We start from the raw sequence: 20,835 nt of genomic DNA, 5'->3' as shown, positions 1-20,835 counted from the left end.
CTGAGGGAAAGGAGTGGGATGATCTACTGAGTGGCTGAGGAGGCAAGCGACCATCTGTACAAGGAAAGACCTCTGCAAACCCTCAGTGGATCTGGAGGTCTCGTGTGTGCGCGTTTTAAAAACTGCAAACGTATTGCTTCAGTTTGAGATGTTTGACCGGGTGCGGGGGAGATATATATATATATATATATATGCTTTCGTAGATTTTCACGGGTACAGGAATGCAGGTTTTGGTGTCCTCGGGTGTCTTCCCGTGTAAAAGTTGGGGTGTCTAGGCGACGTTTCGACGAGGTCTCACTCGTCATCTTCAGGCTGGTGCTTTCGGCTTCTTGTTACTGGAACAGAGCAGGATCTCAGTGTTTGAGTTCCTATAAATACTGTTGAGGAGGTGTGGTGTATAGCCTCCAATGTTCTGGGCAGAGAGGAGGTTCCCAGGCTAGTGTGCCTTTTCTTCTTTTGTTCCTTAATTACTTGAGGGATATCTTGAGTGATTTCTTGAGTGATTTCCTGAATATATATATATATATATATATGGGGGAGGAGAGCGGGGGGGGGAGTGGAAGAGCCAGGAAGTCTGGATGACTTGCCACACCTCCCTTCCTGCAGCCATCTTTTCTCCACATCGGCTTCCAAGGGACTGGGCCAGGGCTTCGCCCCCGCCGAGTGCTGTTTATCCCAGGGGTTCTTCAAGAGCCCTTCACCAGGCATGGGGGCCATCGGTGGGGTGGGATGTTCAGGGGGAGAGAAAATCAACGGACAAGAACTACTTGCCACGACCCAGCTGAACTCTTAAGCGCCTTGCTTCTCCTCCTTGGGTGAGGTCCTACACAGCAACCGTTTAGGTCTGGGGGCTTCTTTAAAATACACTCGAACTGGCTTTTCTTTAAAACACCCTGGAGAGGGGCTTTCTTTGCCCCCGTGCCACGCGCAGCCTGGAAAAGGGAGACGAGAGACGCACTCTCGGCCTGGAGTCAAGGAGGTGCCATTTCTCTGTTTGGCAATACCCCTCTAGGGCACAGTCCTTTGGAAGAGGTATTGCTTTTTGAAAACGCAACGCTCAAGAAAAGCACCACTGGTCTGGTTTTTTTAAAAAAGGACGACAGTGCTGTTCTCTCCAGCTTCATGGGAGAGAGAGCGGAAGGTGGAGGTGCCTTGAACACACATCATGGTTTGGTTTTGTTTTTCTGGGGGGGGGGGGACGACAGCAAAAGCACCCCGCGTTCCAGGTTTGCTGGGCTGGCGGACGGACAACAGGTGGGAATGGCAGGAAAGGGGGGGGGGGAAGGTAGGGCAAAGGAAACAGGACCAACTCCCCCGAGACACCGAAAGGAAAATAAAACCCTGGGCCAATTCAGTTTTCAGAGTGTGCAATAAAAGCCCACCTTGCACTGTCTTGGCCTGGTGTAAACGCACGAAACCAACAGACACACTTTTCCTTGGTCATCTGCATGGTACTGCACCAGCTCCTGGGCAGAGGGTGTGTACGTTGTGTGTGTGTGTGTGTGTGTGTGTGTGTGTGATATGAAGGGCGAGCATTTCCTCGCTTGCCAGCAACGAAAGTCAAGAGCAGACGTAGGCAAGCGATCCGAGGCCAGGCAGAGCAGAAGGGGGCAATATTTTAAAAGAGTTCACGGATACACAAGGGCGTGCGCTTTGGGGGGACAAAGGGGGAGACGTATCAAAGCAGCTGGAAGTCCATAGGCAATTTTTTAAAAGACAACAGTCACCTGCATGCTCCCCACCACCATGACTGAGCTACACCTGAATTTCTGTTTGTTTGTCTTAAAACCGAGGTAGTTGGGTAGAAACAATAATAATAATAATAATAAAAAGTTCCTCCACCTGGCATTTCTGTTCTGGAAAGGGCCATTGTGCCCCCCCCCAACCCGCCGGCCCGTCCACTCCTAGCCCCCCCCCCGCCCCCTGGCAAAAAAAGCTGTTTTGTTCCCCAAAACACCCAACTCAAGCTAAAGCCCTGGTGAGATTAAAGAGGGTGTTGGGACGGGGAGACACACAGCCCTTTTCGCCTTCCAAAACACACCAAGTTATTGCACTTCAAAAGAAAGGGGGGAAAAAAGACAACAGGTTTGTGGTTCAAGCCCATTCCGCATTCCGACACCCATCCCCACCTCCCACCTCCCCAATGGCTTTGTTCAACTTAAAAAAAGGGGGGCGTGGGGAGTAACAGGGAATCAGTATGTAAGAATTCTACATTATTTTCGGAAGAAGCTAAAAAGAGTTCTTTACATGAGGTTCTCTCCCGAGATGCTCCAAGGAACTCTAAGCCATCTTGGTTTCAAAGTCTAGGTCCATCTTTCGCCGGCTCCCCGCCCGAAGCCCTTTCCTGACGTGCCCATGGGACGGGGGGCAGTGGAGGGGGGGACCAGGGAAACCTGCTGGTTCTAGGAGCCTCCGGGCATCGACGCAAAGGGCAACAAACCCACAGCACTCCCTTAAAACGTCCAGCGAGGGGTTTCGCACGTGTCAGAGAAAGGGAAAGAGAGAGATTGAGAAGGAGTCAGGAATGGTTGTCGAACAAGGCAAGACCAAAGAGACACATGCCGCTTTTGGGAGGCCCAGAAGAGTTCAGGTTGCCCGCCGGCGCTCAGACATGCTCCGAGCAGCTGGAACCAGGTCATCCAAGAAGCAACAGGGGGGCGGAGAGGAGAGCAGGGGGTCGGGGGCGTGAGGAAGGAGAGGCGAGCCAGTGGCCCATTCCCGACACGACTCCTCCATGCAAGAAAGGTGTGTTCCGTCCCGGCCCTGATTCTCGAGGCGGTGCAAGCTGAGCTGGCAAAAGACCCCAGAAAGAGGATGGCTCGCCGGGCGGCGTCTTCCAGCCACGCAGGAGCTCCGCCAACGTCGCCGCCACGCCCTCGCCCCCGGCAGGCCTTCTTAATTTTTTTCTTTTCTTTCTTTCTTTTTTTTTTAAAAAAAATTAACTTGGAACTTGGAAGTCACAGGGGGCAGCTTTGCAAGAGGGCGAGATGGAGGGGGGGGAAGGGAGAGAAAGCCCCCTCTTCCCACGTCTGAATAAGCACCAAGGTATTCAAGCTTTTCCCACGCGGAGGACCCGGAGCGCCCCCTGCAGTCAGCAGGCGGATGCCAAGCCGTTCTTGTATAGGCGGGGCAGTTTCCTTTTGGGTCCGCCGTCGTCGTCCTCCTCTTCGTCGTCGTCGTCCTCTTCCTCGGAGGAGGAGCTGTCCAGCGTCAAGTCCACCACGTCGGCGGGGACTTTGCCGTTCTCCACGCTGGGGGCGGGAGGCGGCACACCGTTGGCCTCCGAAGTGCCTCCTGGAAGCAGGGGAAGGAGAACCGGGGGGAATTAACATGCATTATTATGTTAATCATTATCATCATCGTTATAGAATCATAGAGTTGGAAGAGACCACAAGGGCCATCGAGTCCAAACCCCTGCCAAGCAGGAAACACCATCAGAGCACTCCTGACATATGGTTGTCAAGCCTCTGCTTAAAGACCTCCAAAGAAGGAGACTCCACCACACTCCTTGGCAGCAAATTCCACTGTCAAACAGCTCTTACTGTCAGGAAGTTCTTCCTCCTAATGTTTAGGTGGAATCTTCTTTCTTGTAGTTTGGATCCATTGCTCCGTGTCCGCTTCTCTGGAGCAGCAGAAAACAACCTTTCTCCCTCCTCTATGTGACGTCCTTTGATATATTTGAACATGGCTATCATATCACCCCTTAACCTCCTCTTCTCCAGGCTAAACATGCCCAGCTCCCTTAGCCGTTCCTCATAAGGCATCGTTTCCAGGCCTTCCCTTGATCTAGATGCTATACTCCTATTGATGCAGTCCAGTTATCATCTTCCTAAAATAGGTATTTCTATTAGGTACAGTGGTACCTCTGGTTGCGAACGGAATCTGTTCCATAGGCCCGTTCGCAACATGAAAAGAGTGCAAACTGAAGCGTCATATCTGCGCAAGGGGCACGGCGCAATTTGGAGCTTGTGCGCATGTGCAAAGCGCGATTTAGCACTTGTGGGGGGCCAGACTATATTCTGAGGGGGGGGGGGGGATGAACGAATTCCAATACCCCACAACTAACCCAGAGATGCATTTTAAATAAATGGACACATTTTACTCATGTAAAAACACACTGATTCCTGGACAGTTTGTGGGCCGGATTTAGAAGGCGATTGGGCTGGATCTGGCCCCGGGGCCTTAGTTTGCCTACCCATGGGCACGTCCTTCAGTGGGTCTACTCTGATCAGGCAGGAGTAACGTTGGGTGCAGCTGAAACTTTCAAAGCTCTGCGGCACCAGGGTTGCTGGCCCTTTGGTCCCCTTTTAGGAAGGAAACACAGCAGTGACCAGCAAATACGTTTAGACTCACCTGTGGACCCACCTACAACTAAAATTGGACACTGGGGGCTGTAGCTCCTCTCCTTCTCTGCTTTGATAGGGCACCAGGAGCCGTCCACCAAGTATTCAATCTCGTCGGCATCTTCGCATTCCGTCAAAATCTTCGACAAGAGCCTGTGGGGGAAGAGACAGCACAGCTGCCAATTTAATTCTGAAATGTGTCAAGTATGCACTTCCAGAGTTAACGCTAAATACAATACGTCAGGAAAATGAAGTCACCAGAGGGCCATGAAAATTTGTGTCCCGGGCTTTTTAGACTCACCTATCCATGTACTGGGGACGTGGGTGGCACTGTGGGTTAAACCACAGAGCCTAGGACTTGCCGATCAAAAGGTCGGCGGTTCGAATCCCCACAATGACGGGGTGAGCTCCCGTTGCTCTGTCCCAGCTCCTGCCAACCTAGCAGTTCGAAAGCACACCAAAGTGCAAGTAGATAAATAGGTACCGCTCCAGCGGGAAGGTAAACGGCGTTTCTGCGTGCTGCTCTGGTTCGCCAGAAGCGGCTTAGTCATGCTGGCCACATGACCCGGAAGCTGATCCCTTGGCCAGTAAAGCGAGATGAGCGCCGCAACCCCAGAGTCGGTCACGACTGGACCTAACGGTCAGGGGTCCCTTTACCTTTTTACCCATGTACTATGTGAAACCAAAGGGGCACATTGGTTGCCGAATGTGAAATATACGCCAGATGTGAAATATCTCTAATGTAATGTAAATATACGCAGACACATATGAGGATGATTAGGTTTATCATGATGTTTTTAAATGAAAGTCGCTTGGAGATCTTGTTAGAAAGCGACACATCAATATCCTAATTCCTCACATAAGGCTTTGCCTCTCTTTAAAGCCCAGAGATGAAAAGAAGACAAAAGCCCCTACCAGAGAAGAATGACAAACTAAGCTGTTGGTCTATGCCGAAATGGCAAAACTTGACGAGGAAGCTCAGGAACCAAGAAGACCAAAACTTCAATAAAGAATGGGGGGAAATTATAATTTACTTGAGAGACCACTGTAAGCAGATAAAAACATTAGCAGGTTTGCACTTGCAATGCAGAAGATATTATGGATCAACTGGAGAGACATAAAACTTGGATGGTGAAATAATACACAGTTGAAAAGGTTTATAATAGGACCCATGGAGGGGCAGGTGGGAAGCCTAGAGATTCGGAGAAGTCTCCAAATATGGATATATATTTTGTATTGTTATAACTCTGAAGTTGTAACCCTGAAGGAGCGTCTCCACCCCCATTGTTCTGCCCGGACACTGAGGTCCAGCTCCGAGGGCCTTCTGGCAGTTCCCTCGCAGCGAGAAGCCAAGTTACAGGGAACCAGGCAGAGGGCCTTCTCGGTAGTGGCGCCCTCCCTGTGGAACGCCCTCCCACCAGATGTCAAAGAGAAAAACAACTACCAGATTTTTAGAAGACATCCGATGGCAGCCCTGTCTAGGGAAGCTTTTAATGTTTAATAGGTTACTGTATTTTAATATTCCGTTGGAAGCTGCCCAGAGTGGCTGGGGAAACCCAGCCAGATGGGCGGGGTATAAATAATAATAATACAGTGGTGCCTCGCAAGACGAAAAGAATCCGTTCCGGGAGTCTTTTCGTCTTGCGGTTTTTTCGTCTTGCGAAGCAAGCCCATTGACGGAGTAGCGCTATTAGCGCTATTGACATTTTAAGGGCTAAAAACGGCTTTTTAAGGGGTGGGGGATTAGCGGTTTTGCTGCTAAAATGCTTTTAGCAGCTTAGCGATTCAGAATAAGGGGTTTTAGAGCAAAAAAAAAATTCAATTTTTTTCGTCATTTTTCGTCTTGCGAAGCAAGCCCATAGGGAAATTCGTCTTGCGAAGCGCCTCTGCAGACGGAAAACCCTTTCGTCTTGCGGGTTTTCCGTCTTGCGAGGCATTCGTCTTGTGGGGCACCACTGTAATAAGTATTATTATACTTCGTTTAGCCAGGAGGAGAGAAGACCGAGAGATGAAGTGAGATCCATCTTCAAAGATCTGCATGGTTGCTGCATGGAAGATGGAGCAAGCTTGCTTGCTTGTCTGCTGCTGTTCCAGGGGTCAGGAACCAAACCAACGGATTCAGAGGACGAGAGATGAGATTCTGACAAAACACCAGAAAGAACTTTCGAAGAGGAAGAGCTGTCTGACCGTGGATTCCCTCAGAAGGCGGTGGCCTCTCCTTCCTTGGAGGTTTTCGAACAGATGGCCGTCCATCAGGCAATTCTTCCATTATGTTCCCTGCATTGCAGGGGGTTGGACCAGGTGACCCAACTCTGCGGTTCTGTTATTCTAAGGCAGGCCTCAAGACCATAGCTGTCAACCATCCCTTATTTGGCGGGGATGTCCCTTATCCCAGCGCCATGTCCCGCTGCTGCCCCTTATTGATGATGTCCCTTAAATTTCCCGGGTTTCAAAGGAAGCAGCTCCTCTCCCTCCCTCCCTGCCGGCCAGGGAGGAGGGAGGCTCCAGCTGTGATGCTTGGCTGCGTTGCTCACCCAATAAGGAGTCTAAGAACAACTGGGGAGTGGAGCTTGCAGGCCTTGTGCCGATCAAATCGGCCGCGTTGCCTGGGGACTCGCCTTTGCTCAGCGCCTCCCAGCGGAGAGGGGATGGTGGTTTCCTTTGCTGCATCCCCTTTGCCGGGTTGCTGCGCTGTGGGAACCACCGCTTGAGGCTTCGTTTGGCTGCTGGCTGGGCTTTCTGCCTTTGGCTCGGAGGGGCTCAGAAGTCGAACATACCTGTGCTTGGAAAATCCCTTCTTTCGACTGCTTATCCCTTATTTTCGAGGCTGCTGGTCCCTTATTTTCAAATCTGTAAGTTGACAGCTATGCTCAAGACACACACACAGGTATAAAGAGAGAGCTGCTTCCGACGAGGCAATCAGCTCAACTCACCCATCAATCATCAGCTGGTCGTAAGTGGCCGGTTTGTCACAAACTGGGCACATCCAGGTAGGCTTCTTCTCATTCATCTGCAGGTAGAAAACGGCGTCGAAACACTGGAGATGAGCGCAGGTCTCTGCCCGACACGGCACCGACAGACGCATCTTCACAAGCTTTGGAGAGAAAGGTGAGGAACGTTATGAACGGCCTCGGTCCAGTATACCTGAAGGAGCGTCTCCACCCCCATCATTCTGCCCGGACACTGAGGACCAGCACTGAGGGCCTTCTGGTGGTTCCCTCACTGCGAGAAGCCAAGTTACAGGGAACCAGGCAGAGGGCCTTCTCGGTGGTGGCGCCCGCCCTGTGGAACACCCTCCCACCAGATGTCAAAGAGAACAACAACTACCAGACTTTTAGAAGACATCTGAAGGCAGCCCTGTTTAGGGAAGCTTTTAATATTTGATGTATTATAGTATTTTAATTTTTTTTGGAAGCCTGCCCAGAGTGGCTGGGGAAGCCCAGCCAGATGGGTGGGGTATAAATAAATTATTTACATTCATTCATTTATTTATTTTTTATTCTTATTATTCTTATTATTATTATTATTAAGCCCCAGAATGGACCAAAAGGAGGAAGGCCTGGGGCAGCTCTTTTAGCGCTCTAAGAACCACTGTCAGCCTGAGGGCCACACTTACTTCTAGACAGCCTCCCGGGGGCCACCTGGTGGTGGTAGGCGGGGCCTGAGCAAAGGTGGGCGGAGCAACAGATGCAAATGTTTCCCTTTGTATAGAAGGCGAATTCCTACACACACACACACCCCTCCAAACTCCATCCAGGCAAGGAAGAGGCCTTTTCAGATTTCAATGGCACATTCTAGCCATGTAGAGGCACTCAAGGAGAGTGCAGAGCAGTGGGGGGGGGGAGTGCTACCCCCTTTTAAAATTGGGTGGCGCTGTGGGTTAAACCACAGAGCCTAGGACTTGCCGATCAGAAGGCTGGCGGTTTGAATCCCCGCGACGGGGTGAGCTCCCGTTGCTCGGTCCCTGCTCCTGCCAACCTAGCAGTTCGAAAGCATGTCAAAGTGCAAGTAGATAAATAGATACCGTTCCAGCGGGAAGGTAAACAGCATTTCCATGCGCTGCTCTGGTTTGCCAGAAGCGGCTTAGTCATGACCCGGAAGCTGTACGCCAGCTCCCTCGGCCAGTAAAGTGAGATGAGCGCCGCAACCCCAGAGTCGTCCGCGACTGGACCTAACGGTCAGGGGTCCCTTTAAGGACAGGGATATGCCTTTGCTGAGCAAAGCCCAGCTTCCAAAGGGAGGATGGAAGACTCAGTAGCCTCAAGGAGCTTGAAAACAGCAGAGATCTATTTATTAAATTTATATACCACCCTTCCTCCGAAGATCTCGGGGAGATTCCCAACAGGGTTGTTGTGGAGATTAAATGAAGAGTGGGGAAAACCAGGAATGCCACCTTGATATAAATGGGATAAGCAAATAATAAACTTTCCAAGGCTACTGGACTTAAGGAAATCTTAAAAGTGCAATGGCACCTTCTCACCAATCTGCTGTTCCCAAGGCATGCGAGCTGTGCTGTGGCTGCCACCTCTAAACACACACACACACACACACACACACACACAGAGCAAGCGCTTTACAACACAACATGGATCACTTACCGGGCATATGAGAGACACTCTGACACCAGTGGTGGCGATTTCGCTTTCTGGATCCAGGCGAAGCTTCTCTTTAACTACAGTTGTTGAGTCGGGGGGAGAATATGTGCAAGAAGAGAAGAGAGGGAACAAAGCGGTGGTCCTTTGTTAGCGACTTTCACGACTCCCCAGGGAACGGAGAAATCCGGCAGTGGAAGAATCTGTCTCGTTCCCTCCCTCGACCTGCTTCTGCCCAAGACAAAGGGCCCCCTAGACAGGTGTTTTACGGCAGGTACACTCCACAACATGTTTTTTGGCACAATCATTGTGAGCTAGCGGTTGGGTTTGTTATGATTTATCGGTTGTGCTGAGGCTCTTCCCCAATAGCATGCTGTTCAGAGGGGCTACAGCGATATAATAATAATAATAATAATAATAATAATAATAATAATAATAATAATAATAATTCATATCCTGCCCACCTGGCTGGGTTTCCCCAGCCACTCTGGGCTGCTCCCAACAGAATATTAAAAACACAAATACACTGGTACCTCGGGTTAAGTACTTAATTCATGCCGGAGGTCCGTTCTTAACCTGAAACTGTTCTTAACCTGAAGCACCACTTTAGCTAATGGGGCCTCCCGCTGCTGCCACGCCGCCACTGCACGATTTCTGTTCTTATCCTGAAGCAAAGTTCTTAACCCGAGGTAATATTTCTGGGTTAGTGGAGTCTGTAACCTGAAGTGTATGTAACCTGAAGCGTGTGTAACCCGAGGTACCACTGTAACATCAAACAATAGAAACTTCCCTAAACAGGGCTGCCTTCAGATGTCTTCTAAAAGTCTGATAGTTGTGTATCTCCTTGAGATCTAATGGGAGGGCGTTCCACAGGGCGGGTGCCACTACCGAGAAGGCCCTCCGCCTGGTTCCCTGTAACCTCACTTCTCGCAGGGAGGGAACCGCCAGAAGGCCCTCGGAGCTGGACCTCAGTGTCCAGTCTGGACGATGGGGGTGGAGATGCTCCTTCAGGTATACTGGCCCTTTGAGGCCGTTTAGGGCTTTAAAGGTCATCACCAGCACTTTGAATTGTGCTTGGAAATGTCCTGGGAGCCAACGTAGGTCTTTCAGGACCAGTGTTATATGGCCTCGGCGGCCGCTCCCAGCACAACACACATCAGCCAGAACATCTGCGGCATCAAATGTTTGCGTGATCTCAGCAGGAGGATACCGGATATGCACTGACTGGGAGTGATAGAACCGTGAGCACACAGGATTGAGAATGCACGGTTACAGTGGTACCTCAGGTTAAGTACTTAATTCGTTCTGGAGGTCCATACTTAACCTGAAACTGTTCTTAACCTGAAGCACCACTTTAGCTAATGGGGCCTCCCGCTGCTGCCGCCGCGCCGCCAGAGCACGATTTCTGTTCTCATCCTGAAGCAAAGTTCTTAACCCAAGGTACTATTTCTGGGTTAGCGGAGTCTGTAACCTGAAGCGTATGTAACCTGAAGCGTATGTAACCCGAGGTACCACTGTACTTAACAACACACCCTGTAGAATTCTATCTGTGCTATTTTATCCACACAATCAGGACAGATTTCAGGAACCAGAGAGTTGCACTGAAAAATACAACTTCCTAGTCGTCTGGCCTTCCCAAATGGCAACTAGGACAATCTGTTTTGGCAACTGCAACACTGGTTTAAGGAGCCATTTTGCACCTCGTTTACATACCTGAGTTTCTAACACTGGCTCGGGGCGGCGAACCGGCAGCCTTCTGGAGACTGCCAGATTGCAACTCCCGATCTGCAGAATTCCCTTCTTCATGTACCTCCCCCCCCCCCCCCCAGGAGCACGATACCCTTAATTTCAGGGCCGTGGGTTCGAAAATATTCCTGCATTGCATGGCCTTCAGGGGTCCCTTGAGACACTACGATTCTACAGTTCCCTGAGAAGCGTGCCAACGGCCGAACTCACCAAGTGCCTTGCACAGCTCTGGGTGCTTAATGCCGATTACTCTCAACCTCTGGAGCAGCTCTGCCGACGTCATCTGTCTCACGAGGAAGAGGCCCACGGAATAACTCTAAAGAGCGGGATAGGAACAGAGGGGTTGTGAGAAAGCGCAGGGCAGGGCAAGCTTCCTTGGTCTTTCAAAGCAGCCCTCCTATCACCTTGCAAAGGATCCTTCCTGTGTTTCGGTTCCTGTGCTTATCCTCTTTCCCCGAAAGTAAGACATCCCCCGAAAATAAGACCTACCGTGTTTTTCGCTCCATAAGACACACTTTTCCCCTCTTAAAATCTAAGGGGAAATGTCTGTGCGTCTTATGGAGTGAATGTGTGGTCCCTGGGGCTGGGGGGGGGGCTGGGCTTCCCCCGCCAGCCCCACAAGTTTAGGGAGCAGTGGGAAGACTGGGAGCAGCCTTTCTGCTGCTCCCCAACCTGCTTTTTGGGGCTGGGGGAAACCTGGGCTTCCCCCACCAGCCCCACAAGCTCTGGGAGCAGCGGGGAGCAGTCAGTGATGGGCTGCCCTTCTCCCTCCTCGGGGAAAAGCCTGCAAGCGCCGCGCACACGCTACATGCGGCTCATGAAAGGGAGCACTGAGCAGAGCCTGGGATGCATACAGGCTCTGCTCAGCGCTCCCTTTAAATACAGGAATTTGTTTCTAAATGGGAGGTTTTCAAAGAATATCTGAAAAATAAATATAGTAGTTTATATTCTGTTGCAGCATTCGAGGAACTTCAGCAATAGTTGTAAGGTAGATATAAGAAATTAGATTTAATGAGAATAAGTTTAATTATAAAAAAAATGTGTATTGGCAATAAGTAATATGAATTTGAAGTATGGAATAGACGGGAGGTTGGGTCTTTAGTGTTAAGACCAATAGATGTTTTATTGCTTGCTAAGAATATTATGTGTCTATGGTTATTTTTGTAATTTGTGTATAATTTGGTATTTGCGTTTTTTGTTTGTTTGTTTTTCTTGTTGTATAAATAAAAAACTTTTTAAAAAAATAAATAATATTTTTTTTCTTGAACTCCCCCCCCCCAAAAAAAAAGCAGGTGCGCCTTACGGAGCGAAAAATACGGTATTTCCAGTTTTGCCTCTCACTGTAATATAAGGCATCCCCCCCAAATAAGACCTCCCCGATAATAAGGCCTCCCCCAAACATAAGGCCTTCCCGGAATATAAGGCCCCCAAAGCTACCGTAAGGCGCCTGATTCCCCTGGACCATAGTGGCGGGCGCCGCCACGCAGCTCACTGATTGGCTGCAGCGCAGCCGGAGCTGTTCAGGCAGTGTGAGGTCTCTTTAAATCAGAGAGCCCACTGCCAGGATAAGCTGCCGCCTGCTGCTCGCTCTGGCTGACTCACAATTAGACAATAAATGTGCACCGTGTTCTTCTTCATGGAAAAATAAGACATCCCCTGAAAATAAGACCTAGCGCACCTTTGGGAGCAAACATTAATATAAGACACTGTCTTATTTTCGGGGAAATGGTATTATTTGAACCAGGGGAGGGGAACCAAAATGGTCAAAGGCCTGGAAACGATGCCTTATGAGGAACGGCTAAGGGAGCTGGGCATGTTTAGCCTGGAGAAGAGGAGGTTAAGGGGTGATATGATAGCCATGTTCAAATATATAAAAGGATGTCACATAGAGGAGGGAGAAAGGTTGTTTTCTGCTGCTCCAGAGAAGCGGACACGGAGCAATGGATCCAAACTACAAGAAAGAAGATTCCACCTAAACATTAGGAAGAACTTCCTGACAGTAAGAGCTGTTCGACAGTGGAATTTGCTGCCAAGGAGTGTGGTGGAGTCTCCTTCTTTGGAGGTCTTTAAGCAGAGGCTTGACAACCATATGTCAGGAGTGCTCTGATGGTGTTTCCTGCTTGGCAGGGGGTTGGACTCGATGGCCCTTGTGGTCTCTTCCAACTCTATGATTCTATGATTCTAACCTCCAGACTTGGCGGCAAATGCAGCCCCTCTAGGCCATATACCCTCCTGAGCCACACCTCTCATTGGCCTTGCTTTGCCCACCCGCTCCTTGTGCCAGGCTAGAATGTGTTTCCTGACCATGCTTCCTGCTTTCCTGGGTGGAGAAACGTGAGAGCGGCGGAACTAGCTGACTGTGCAAAGGCAAAATTCGCTTCTCCTGCTCTGCCCATTATTGACCCTCTCAGGGCGTGCGATCAAGTGAAGAAGCCTGGGTGCCTGACCTCTCCACCATCTGGAGGAGAATGCCTGGAGAGCACTGGATCTTCAATGTTTTGACAGTATTATCACATCCTGTAGAATTCTATCAGCTATACAACGGTACCTTGGTTTACGGACTTAATCCGTTCCGGAAGTCTGTTCTTAAACCAAAGCGTGCTTTCCCATAGCAGATTTGCAATTTACAAATGGAACACACTCAACATGTTCTGCTTCCAAGGCAAAGCTCACAAACCAAAACTGTTGTGGTTCTGGACAGTTAAGAGTTAACACTCCAGGAAGCGTTCTTATTCACTGGGTGCATTGCCCACATGACCTGGGCATTTTTCCTTCGATCTGTGCTCTGTGGGGGCTGAGCTCTCTCTGAAGAGCAGTCTGTCTGAGAATGTGAGCAAGATAGTTTCGTTTTTGTTAGACAGAATCTAGCATGCAGCTAGATTCTGTAGGTTTTTCTTTTCTGTTTTTGAATGCTTCTAAAGAGCGTTAGAATAGAAGCACTGGTGTCAAGCTGAATTATTGGAAACATCACATCGACAGAGACCATAGCTGTCAACTTACAGATTTGAAAACAAAGGACCAACAGCCTCGAAAATAAGGGATCAGCAGCCAAAATAAGGGATCAACAATTACTTTGATAAAATGCATATTTTGTTTCGTGCAAATGGCTTTAGATACCTATTAGGTCCATAAATGACCATATAGCATATATTCAACACACACAAAAGCAACAATTTGTTGTTGACAAAGCACAGCTGGACCTAGAAAGGGCCCCATTACCTTCAGTAGCTTATTTAAGGGACAACATCAATAAGGGACAGCAGTGGGACATGGCGCTGGGATAAGGGACTGTCCCGCCAAATAAAGGACGCTTGACAGCTATGACAAAGACAAGCCATTTTACGCTGTGTGTGAACTCTGCTATCATCCTGCAAGGGCCGTCGCAGCAGACTCAGTGGGCAAAAGGATTTATGACCCACAAACTTTAACAAAAAGACCTACATCTGGGTTTGCAGCGTTCTTAATCCAAGTTGTTCATAAACTAAGTTGTTCTTAAACCAAGATACCGCTGTATTTTATCTGCACAATTGGAATGAATTTCAGGAACCCAAATGCTTTTTCTGTGTGGCCTAAGCAGGAACAGGGAATAATGTCACAGTGAATTGCCGTCGCTTGTCTTCGCTTAGCCCAGCCCACTGCCCTGCTCACTGTTGTGAAGAATATTCTTACATTACCAGTGGTCTGTGTCACCACTGAGAAAAAGAGGTCGGAGGAACGCCATTATACATGTGGACTGTCCTAATTAAACCTCACAACAATTTCATAATTATCAGTCTATGTATTTCTAATAGTATAACCAAATCAGTAATTTTTGATATAACTGTAAAAAACTTCTCTGGAAATTTATCATTCCAAAAATGAAAACCTCCATCTGCTTGTAAATGTTAAGCTTATACTAGCAAGAATGAGTCTTTCTGGAAAAAAAATAAATGATTTAAATCAAGCCTTACTGACTAGAGATTTAAGTTGTGATTTAAATCGATTTGATATAAATTAGGGTTCAGCAAACTTTTTCAGCAGGGGGCCGGTCCACTGTCCCTCAGACCTTATGGGGGGCAGACTATATTTTGGAAAAAAAAGAACTAATTCCTATGCCCCACAAAGAACCCAGAGATGCATTTTAAATAAAAGCAAACATTCTGCTCATGTAAAAACACACTGATTCCCACACCACCCGCGGGCCAGATTGAGAAGGTGCTTGGGCCAGATCCGGCCCCCGGGCCTTACTTTGCCTACCCATGATTTAAATCAAATCCACTCTGTCCTGAGCCAAGGTTGTGACAGTCACACAAGGGGTGGCCAATCAGCACTTTGCACAGCCGGCTTCTTAAAGGAACAGGGAGAGTCAGCAGCTCAACTCAGTTTTGACACTGGCACACCTACCGAAAGAGGGAGTGCATAACCACACCCGGCCACAGATGAAAACACGTCTGCATATGCAAAACAGGACAAACATTTAAGGGAGGAGGAGGAGAGGGGCAGCGGCAATTTTGCGACTGCCCGCCCAACTTGCCCCGCACCTTTCCGTAATTGCCCCAGATGACGGTGATGCGGTTGGTTGCGGAAGACAGGTACATGAGGTGAGTGAGGTTGATGGGACGACACGGCCGCTTGGGCTCCACACCTGGTTTGTTGGAGGGATAATAGCCCTGGAAAGAAAGAGGGAGAGGTGTCGGTTTCGTTGCCAGCAAAAGACACAAATCACGCACACACCCGAAAAGCAGGAAGCAGCCAATGATGTAAACAAAGAAGAAGAAGAATGCATCTCCAAGATGCCCGTCTTTTGCTAAATTTCTGCTCAAGAACCTTCAAGGGCTTATCTGTGTGTCTGCAATCTGCTCACAAACCGTCCATTTCAAAGACCCTGCAGGGCACAAGATTCCCAGCAAGGACATTGAAGAAAAGCCACCCCAAACTGGATGCAGCTGGATATAATAATGTAATAGTAATAATTTATTACTTATACCCTGCCCATCTGGCCGGGCCACCCCAGCCACTCTGGGCGGCTCCCAACAGAATATTAAAAACAAGATCAAACATCAAGCATTAAAAACTTCCCTAAACAGGACTGCCTTCAGATGTCTTCTAAAAGTCAGATAGTTGTTTATTTCCTCAACATCTGATGGGAGGGCGTTCCACAGGGCGGGCGCCACTACCAAGACGGACCTCTGCCTGTTTCCCTGTAACCTCACTTCTTGCAGGGAGGGAACCGCCAGAAGGCCCTCGGAGCTGGACCTCGGTGTCCGGGCTGGACGATGGGGGTGGAGACGCTCCTTCAAGGATATTGGGCCGAGGCTATTTAGGCTGCAGGCTTCCTCAACCTCGGCCCTCCAGATGTTTTGAGACAATTCCCATCATCCCTGACCACTGGTCCTGCTAGCTAGGGATCATGGGAGTTGTAGGCCAAAAACATCTGGAGGGCCAAGGCTGAGGAAGCCTGGTTTAGGGCTTTGAAGGTCAGCACCAACACTTTGAATTGTGCAAAACTCTGCCTCATCCGGGGAGGCTGGCTATGGTTGAGGACAAAGTCTTCGCCTGGAGAAAGCGGTGGCAGCTTTCACCTCTGCAAATGATGAGACAGCCCACCCTCCCTGCTGCTGACGGGTGGTATGAAATGCCAACGGAAGGCAGCCCATCTCACAAAAAATGGGCACCACAGTTCAAGAAGGACACTGACAAACTGGAACGTTTGTTCCAGAGGAGGGCAACCAAAATGGTCGAAGGCCTGGAAACGATGCCTTATGAGGAACGGCTAAGGGAGCTGGGCATGTTTAGCCTGGAGAAGAGGAGGTTAAGGGGGGATATGATAGCCATGTTCAAATATATAAAAGGATGTCACCTAGAGGAGGGAGAAAGGTTGTTTTCTGCTGCTCCAGAGAAGCGGACACGGAGCAATGGATCCAAACTACAAGAAGGAAGATTCCACCTCAACATTAGGAAGAACTTCCTGACAGTAAGAGCTGTTTGACAGTGGAATTTGCTGCCAAGGAGTGTGGTGGAGTCTCCTTCTTTGGAGGTCTTTAAGCAGAGGCTTGACAACCATATGTCAGGAGTGCTCTGATGGTGTTTCCTGCTTGGCAGGGGGTTGGACTCGATGGCCCTTGTGGTCTCTTCCAACTCTATGATTCTATGACACCCCTGTCCTCTTCTGTACGAGTTTCAGAGGATTTGGGTTTACTTACCGGGACAGAACAGTAACTATGGTTCACTTTCACAGCGATGTTTGGGGGATACTGGTCTTCCTGAGGGCATCTGGTATCTGTGTAGCAGATTCTGCGGGGGAAAGAAAGCAAAGGCTCTAGACCAGTCGTTCCCATGCTTCTTTGCTCAGTTCCACAAACCCATCCCCAGTTCCCCCTAAAATGCGTTATTCAGAATAGCGGTTTGCAAAGGTAAAGGACCCCTGGACGGTTAAGTCCAGTCAAAGGCGACTATGGGGTTGTGGCGCTCATCTCGCTTTCAGGCCGAGGGAGCCAGCGTTTGCCCACAGACAGATTTCCAAGTCATGTGGCCAGCAGGACTAAACCACTTCTTGCACAATGGAACACCGTGACAGAAACCAAAACGCATGGAAATGCTGTTTACCTTCCTGCCACAGCAGTATCTATTTATCTACTTGCCCTGGCGTGCTTTCAAACTGCTAGGTTGGCAGGAGCTGGGACAGAGCAACGGGAGCTCACTCCGTTGCAGTGATTCAAACTGCCAATCTTCTGATCAGCAAGCCCAAGAGGCTCAGTGGTTTAGACATTTCACAGAGCCTAGGGCTTGCCGATGAGAAGGCTGGTGGTTTGAATCTCCATGACGGGGTGAGCACCCGTTGCTCGGTCTCAGCTCATGCTCACCTAGCAGTTCGAAAGCACGTCAAAGTGCAAGTAGATAAATAGGTACCACTCCGGCGGGAAGGTAAGCAGCGCTTCCGTGCGCTGCTCTGGTTTGCCAGAAGCGGCTTAGTCATGCTGGCCACATGACCCCAGAGTCATCCACGACTGGACCCAACGGTCAGGGGTACCTTTACCTTCATTTCAACATGTGTAGGAAAATGAGAGTACAGTAGTACCTCAAGTTAATAACTTAATTCCTTCTGGAGCTCCGTTCTTAACCTGAAACTGTTCTTAACCTGAGGTACCACTTTAGAAAATGGGGCTACCACGTGATTTCTATTCTCATCTTGAAGCAAAGTTCTTAACCCGAGGTTCTATTTCTGGGTTAGAGGAGTCTGTAACCTGAAGCATCAGTAACCTGAAGCGTCTGTAACCCAAGGTACCACTGTACCCCTAAACATTTTTTTGGAAACGCTGAATTAGCCTCTGCAAATGTATCATAGGCCTGTGCCCCAGGCTGCGTACACTGCAAAAAATAACCCCGTGAACTGTAGTTTGCCCACCACACAGCTACACCTCCCAGAAACCTTGACAAACTGCGGCTTGTAGGATTCTCTGGGGGGGGGGGGGCTTAAATGTGACTTAAATGCACTGTACGGAAGCAGCCCCGGTCTCTTGGAAACCTAGCCGTCACCTTCAAAAGCTCAAGGCCCTTCCTCGTGATCAGGAGTGGCCATGGAAAACAAGCAGATGCACAGACAAGCTGCGACCTTGTGAATCAGCAGAAACTTTGCGTTAGGAGAGGGAGACTGGGGCCCAGGGAAGCCGCTTGCAAGCTTGTCAGACAAGGATCTCTTCCGATGACACTACTGCCTGGCTTTTGTAATATTCCTCCCCACCCTCACCCGCTGCCCCCATCTCAGGGGCTTTAATTAGCAGCCGCAGCGTTCAGACTTACCTGAGAACTACCTGGACTGATCTCACACCTGGTTGCAGCTCCCTGACAAATGAAAACAAGACAAACATCCCCTCCAGGTTAAGCATCTGTGTTCACAGAGAAGGGAAACGTTTATCGCAAGAGTAACAAACCCAAGACCGACCCCAGGATTTTTCAGCGGGGACACCCTTAAGAATTTTGGTTTGTCAGCTTAGATTCTGTTCTCTGACGTTGTTCGTTCCCAATTTGCAGACCAGAGGCCAAAAGCTCTGCTGGAGGGTTTGTCACTTGAATGTGGGACAATTACCGTATTTTTTGCTCTATAAGACTCACTTTTTCCCTCCTAAAAAGTAAGGGGAAATGTGTGTGCGTCTTATGGAGCGAATGCAGGCTGCGCAGCTATCCCAGAAGCCAGAACAGCAAGAGGGATCACTGCTTTTGCTGCGCAGCGATCCCTCTTGCTGTTCTGGCTTCTGAGATTCAGAATATTTTTTTTCTTGTTTTCCTCCTCCAAAAACTAGGTGCGTCTTGTGGTCTGGTGCGTCTTATAGAGCGAAAAATACGGTAACTCAAACGCACTTCGGAACAAATGTCACAAGATGCATCCATAGCAAAGGGGTCCCACTCTCAGGACAATGGCCAGAGGGTCAGCTGCGGGCTGTTGCCTGCCCACCGGCTCCAGATGCCAGCTCGCGAGACCTGGAGAAAGGCTTAACCCAGGTAAAAACCTCAGTAGGGAAAAAGGAAGTCTCCGGTCAAAGGGGAAACCGGATAGGGAAAGGCTAGGAACCCCAGCAGAATACCTGGAATTTCTGATGAGCTCCACTTGCCTCGGCGTCAGGGCAAAGACACACGGGCTCTCCTGTAGCTTCTCGTTGTTCTGCGGGACTGAACACAGGGAACAGAGAAGGAGGTCAAGCAAAGCAGGAAGCCTCGAGGGGGGAGACAAACGGAGCAGAAAGCTGGCCCTGTCTCCGAAGCAGTCTTATGCAACAGAACCAAAATCTGCTCAAGGCTTGCCAAATCCCTGAACTGCAGCCTCGTGGGGCGGGGGTGCAGTGGCAGGGGGGGGAGAAAGAGAAACCATGAGCTTCTTTGCAAGCTTTTGGGTCGCCTCCTGTCTTTCAGAGGGACTTCAAAAACTTGGGGGGGGGAATTCATACAGAAAGATTTATCCAAATGTTGCAAGGAGTTTTCCACTGCAAGCTGCAGGGATTGTAAGCAACAATGCTTTCTATGGAAGGTGAATAGCCTTCCCGCAAGTGTTCTATTTAATAATAATAATAATAATAATAATAATAATAATAATAATTTTTTATTTATACCCCGCCCTCCCCAGCCAAGGCCGGGCTCAGAGCGGCTTACAAGCAATAATAAAAACAAGATGAATGATTACAACTTAAAAACAAAAGTAAAATACAACATTAAAATAATGGAACATTAAAATATTAAAATGTAGCCTCATCGCAGGAGGAGAAGGAAAAGAAAAAAGAAAGAGAGGGAGGGAGGGAATCAAATTGGCTCCAAGCCAAAGGCCAGGCAAAACAACTCTGTCTTACAGGCCCTGCGGAAAGAAATCAGATCCTGCAGGGCCCTGGTCTCATGAGGCAGAGCGTTCCACCAGGCCGGGGCCAGAGTTGAAAAGGCCCTGGCTCTGGTTGAGGCTAATCTAACTTCCTTATGGCCCGGGACCACTAGGGTGTTGCTATTTATGGACCTTGAGGCTCTCCGTGGGGCATAACGGGAGAGGCGGTCCTTTAGTCTTCTTAAGTATATTTTATTCTTTAGCACAACAGCTTATAACATTCTGATAGCTGGAGGGAAATACTTGGCTGAGGATCGTTTGGATGAGGATCGTTTGGGCCCTGGTTTCGAGAGACAGAGCATTCCACCAGGCTGGGGCCAGTGTTGAAAAGGCCCTGGCTCTGGTTGAAGCTAATCTAACTTCCTTAGGGCCTGGGACCACTAGGGTGTTGTTATTTATGGACCTTGAGGCTCTCCGTGGGGCATAACGGGAGAGGCGGTCCCGTAGGTACGAGGGTCCTAGGCCGCGAAGGGTGCATGCCACAACTAAAGCATCCGTGACAGATGGCCATCCAACCTCTGTTTGAAAACCTCCAAGGAAGGAGACTCCACCACCTTCCGATGGAGTTCGTGCTGCTGTCAAACAGCATCTCCTGTCTTGTAACTTGAAGCCATTGGTTCGAGTCCTACCCCCCAGAGCAGGAAAAAGCAAGCTTGTGCCTTCCCCTATGTGACAGCCCTTCAGATATTTGCTAGGGGAATGGAACTTAGCTGAAGACAAGCCAGGAATCTCCGTAACTTGGGGTTTTGTGGGTCTATCGACAGCAGCCTAAAATCATATCTGCAGCTGCACCGGGAGGGTGTGCGTATGA

At 49.3% G+C, this 20,835-nt stretch overlaps 1 protein-coding gene across 2 annotated transcripts in view; it reads right to left on the bottom strand.

Annotated features, from left to right (window-relative positions):
- Nucleotides 1-1,039: 1,039 nt before the first annotated feature.
- Nucleotides 1,040-20,835, bottom strand: part of PIAS4 (protein inhibitor of activated STAT 4) — a 38,256-nt gene continuing 18,460 nt past the window's right edge. For both annotated transcript variants that reach the window (XM_083421673.1, XM_083421672.1), the window contains exons 3-11: nt 19,243-19,327; nt 18,461-18,502; nt 16,864-16,954; nt 15,202-15,330; nt 10,892-10,997; nt 8,942-9,015; nt 7,277-7,437; nt 4,354-4,496; nt 1,040-3,294 (exon numbers count right to left, since the gene is read on the bottom strand). In XM_083421673.1, coding sequence (XP_083277799.1) covers nt 3,092-3,294; nt 4,354-4,496; nt 7,277-7,437; nt 8,942-9,015; nt 10,892-10,997; nt 15,202-15,330; nt 16,864-16,954; nt 18,461-18,502; nt 19,243-19,327 — 1,034 coding nt within the window. In that variant the 3' untranslated portion in view covers nt 1,040-3,091. The remainder of the gene's footprint in view (nt 3,295-4,353; nt 4,497-7,276; nt 7,438-8,941; nt 9,016-10,891; nt 10,998-15,201; nt 15,331-16,863; nt 16,955-18,460; nt 18,503-19,242; nt 19,328-20,835) is intronic.

This window comes from Podarcis tiliguerta (assembly GCF_965153285.1).
Source record: "Podarcis tiliguerta genome assembly, chromosome: 18".
In the NCBI taxonomy this organism is placed as follows: Eukaryota; Metazoa; Chordata; class Lepidosauria; order Squamata; family Lacertidae; genus Podarcis; species Podarcis tiliguerta.
Note: the sequence above shows the minus strand (reverse complement) of the source record. Positions and strands in the feature narration are given on the sequence as shown.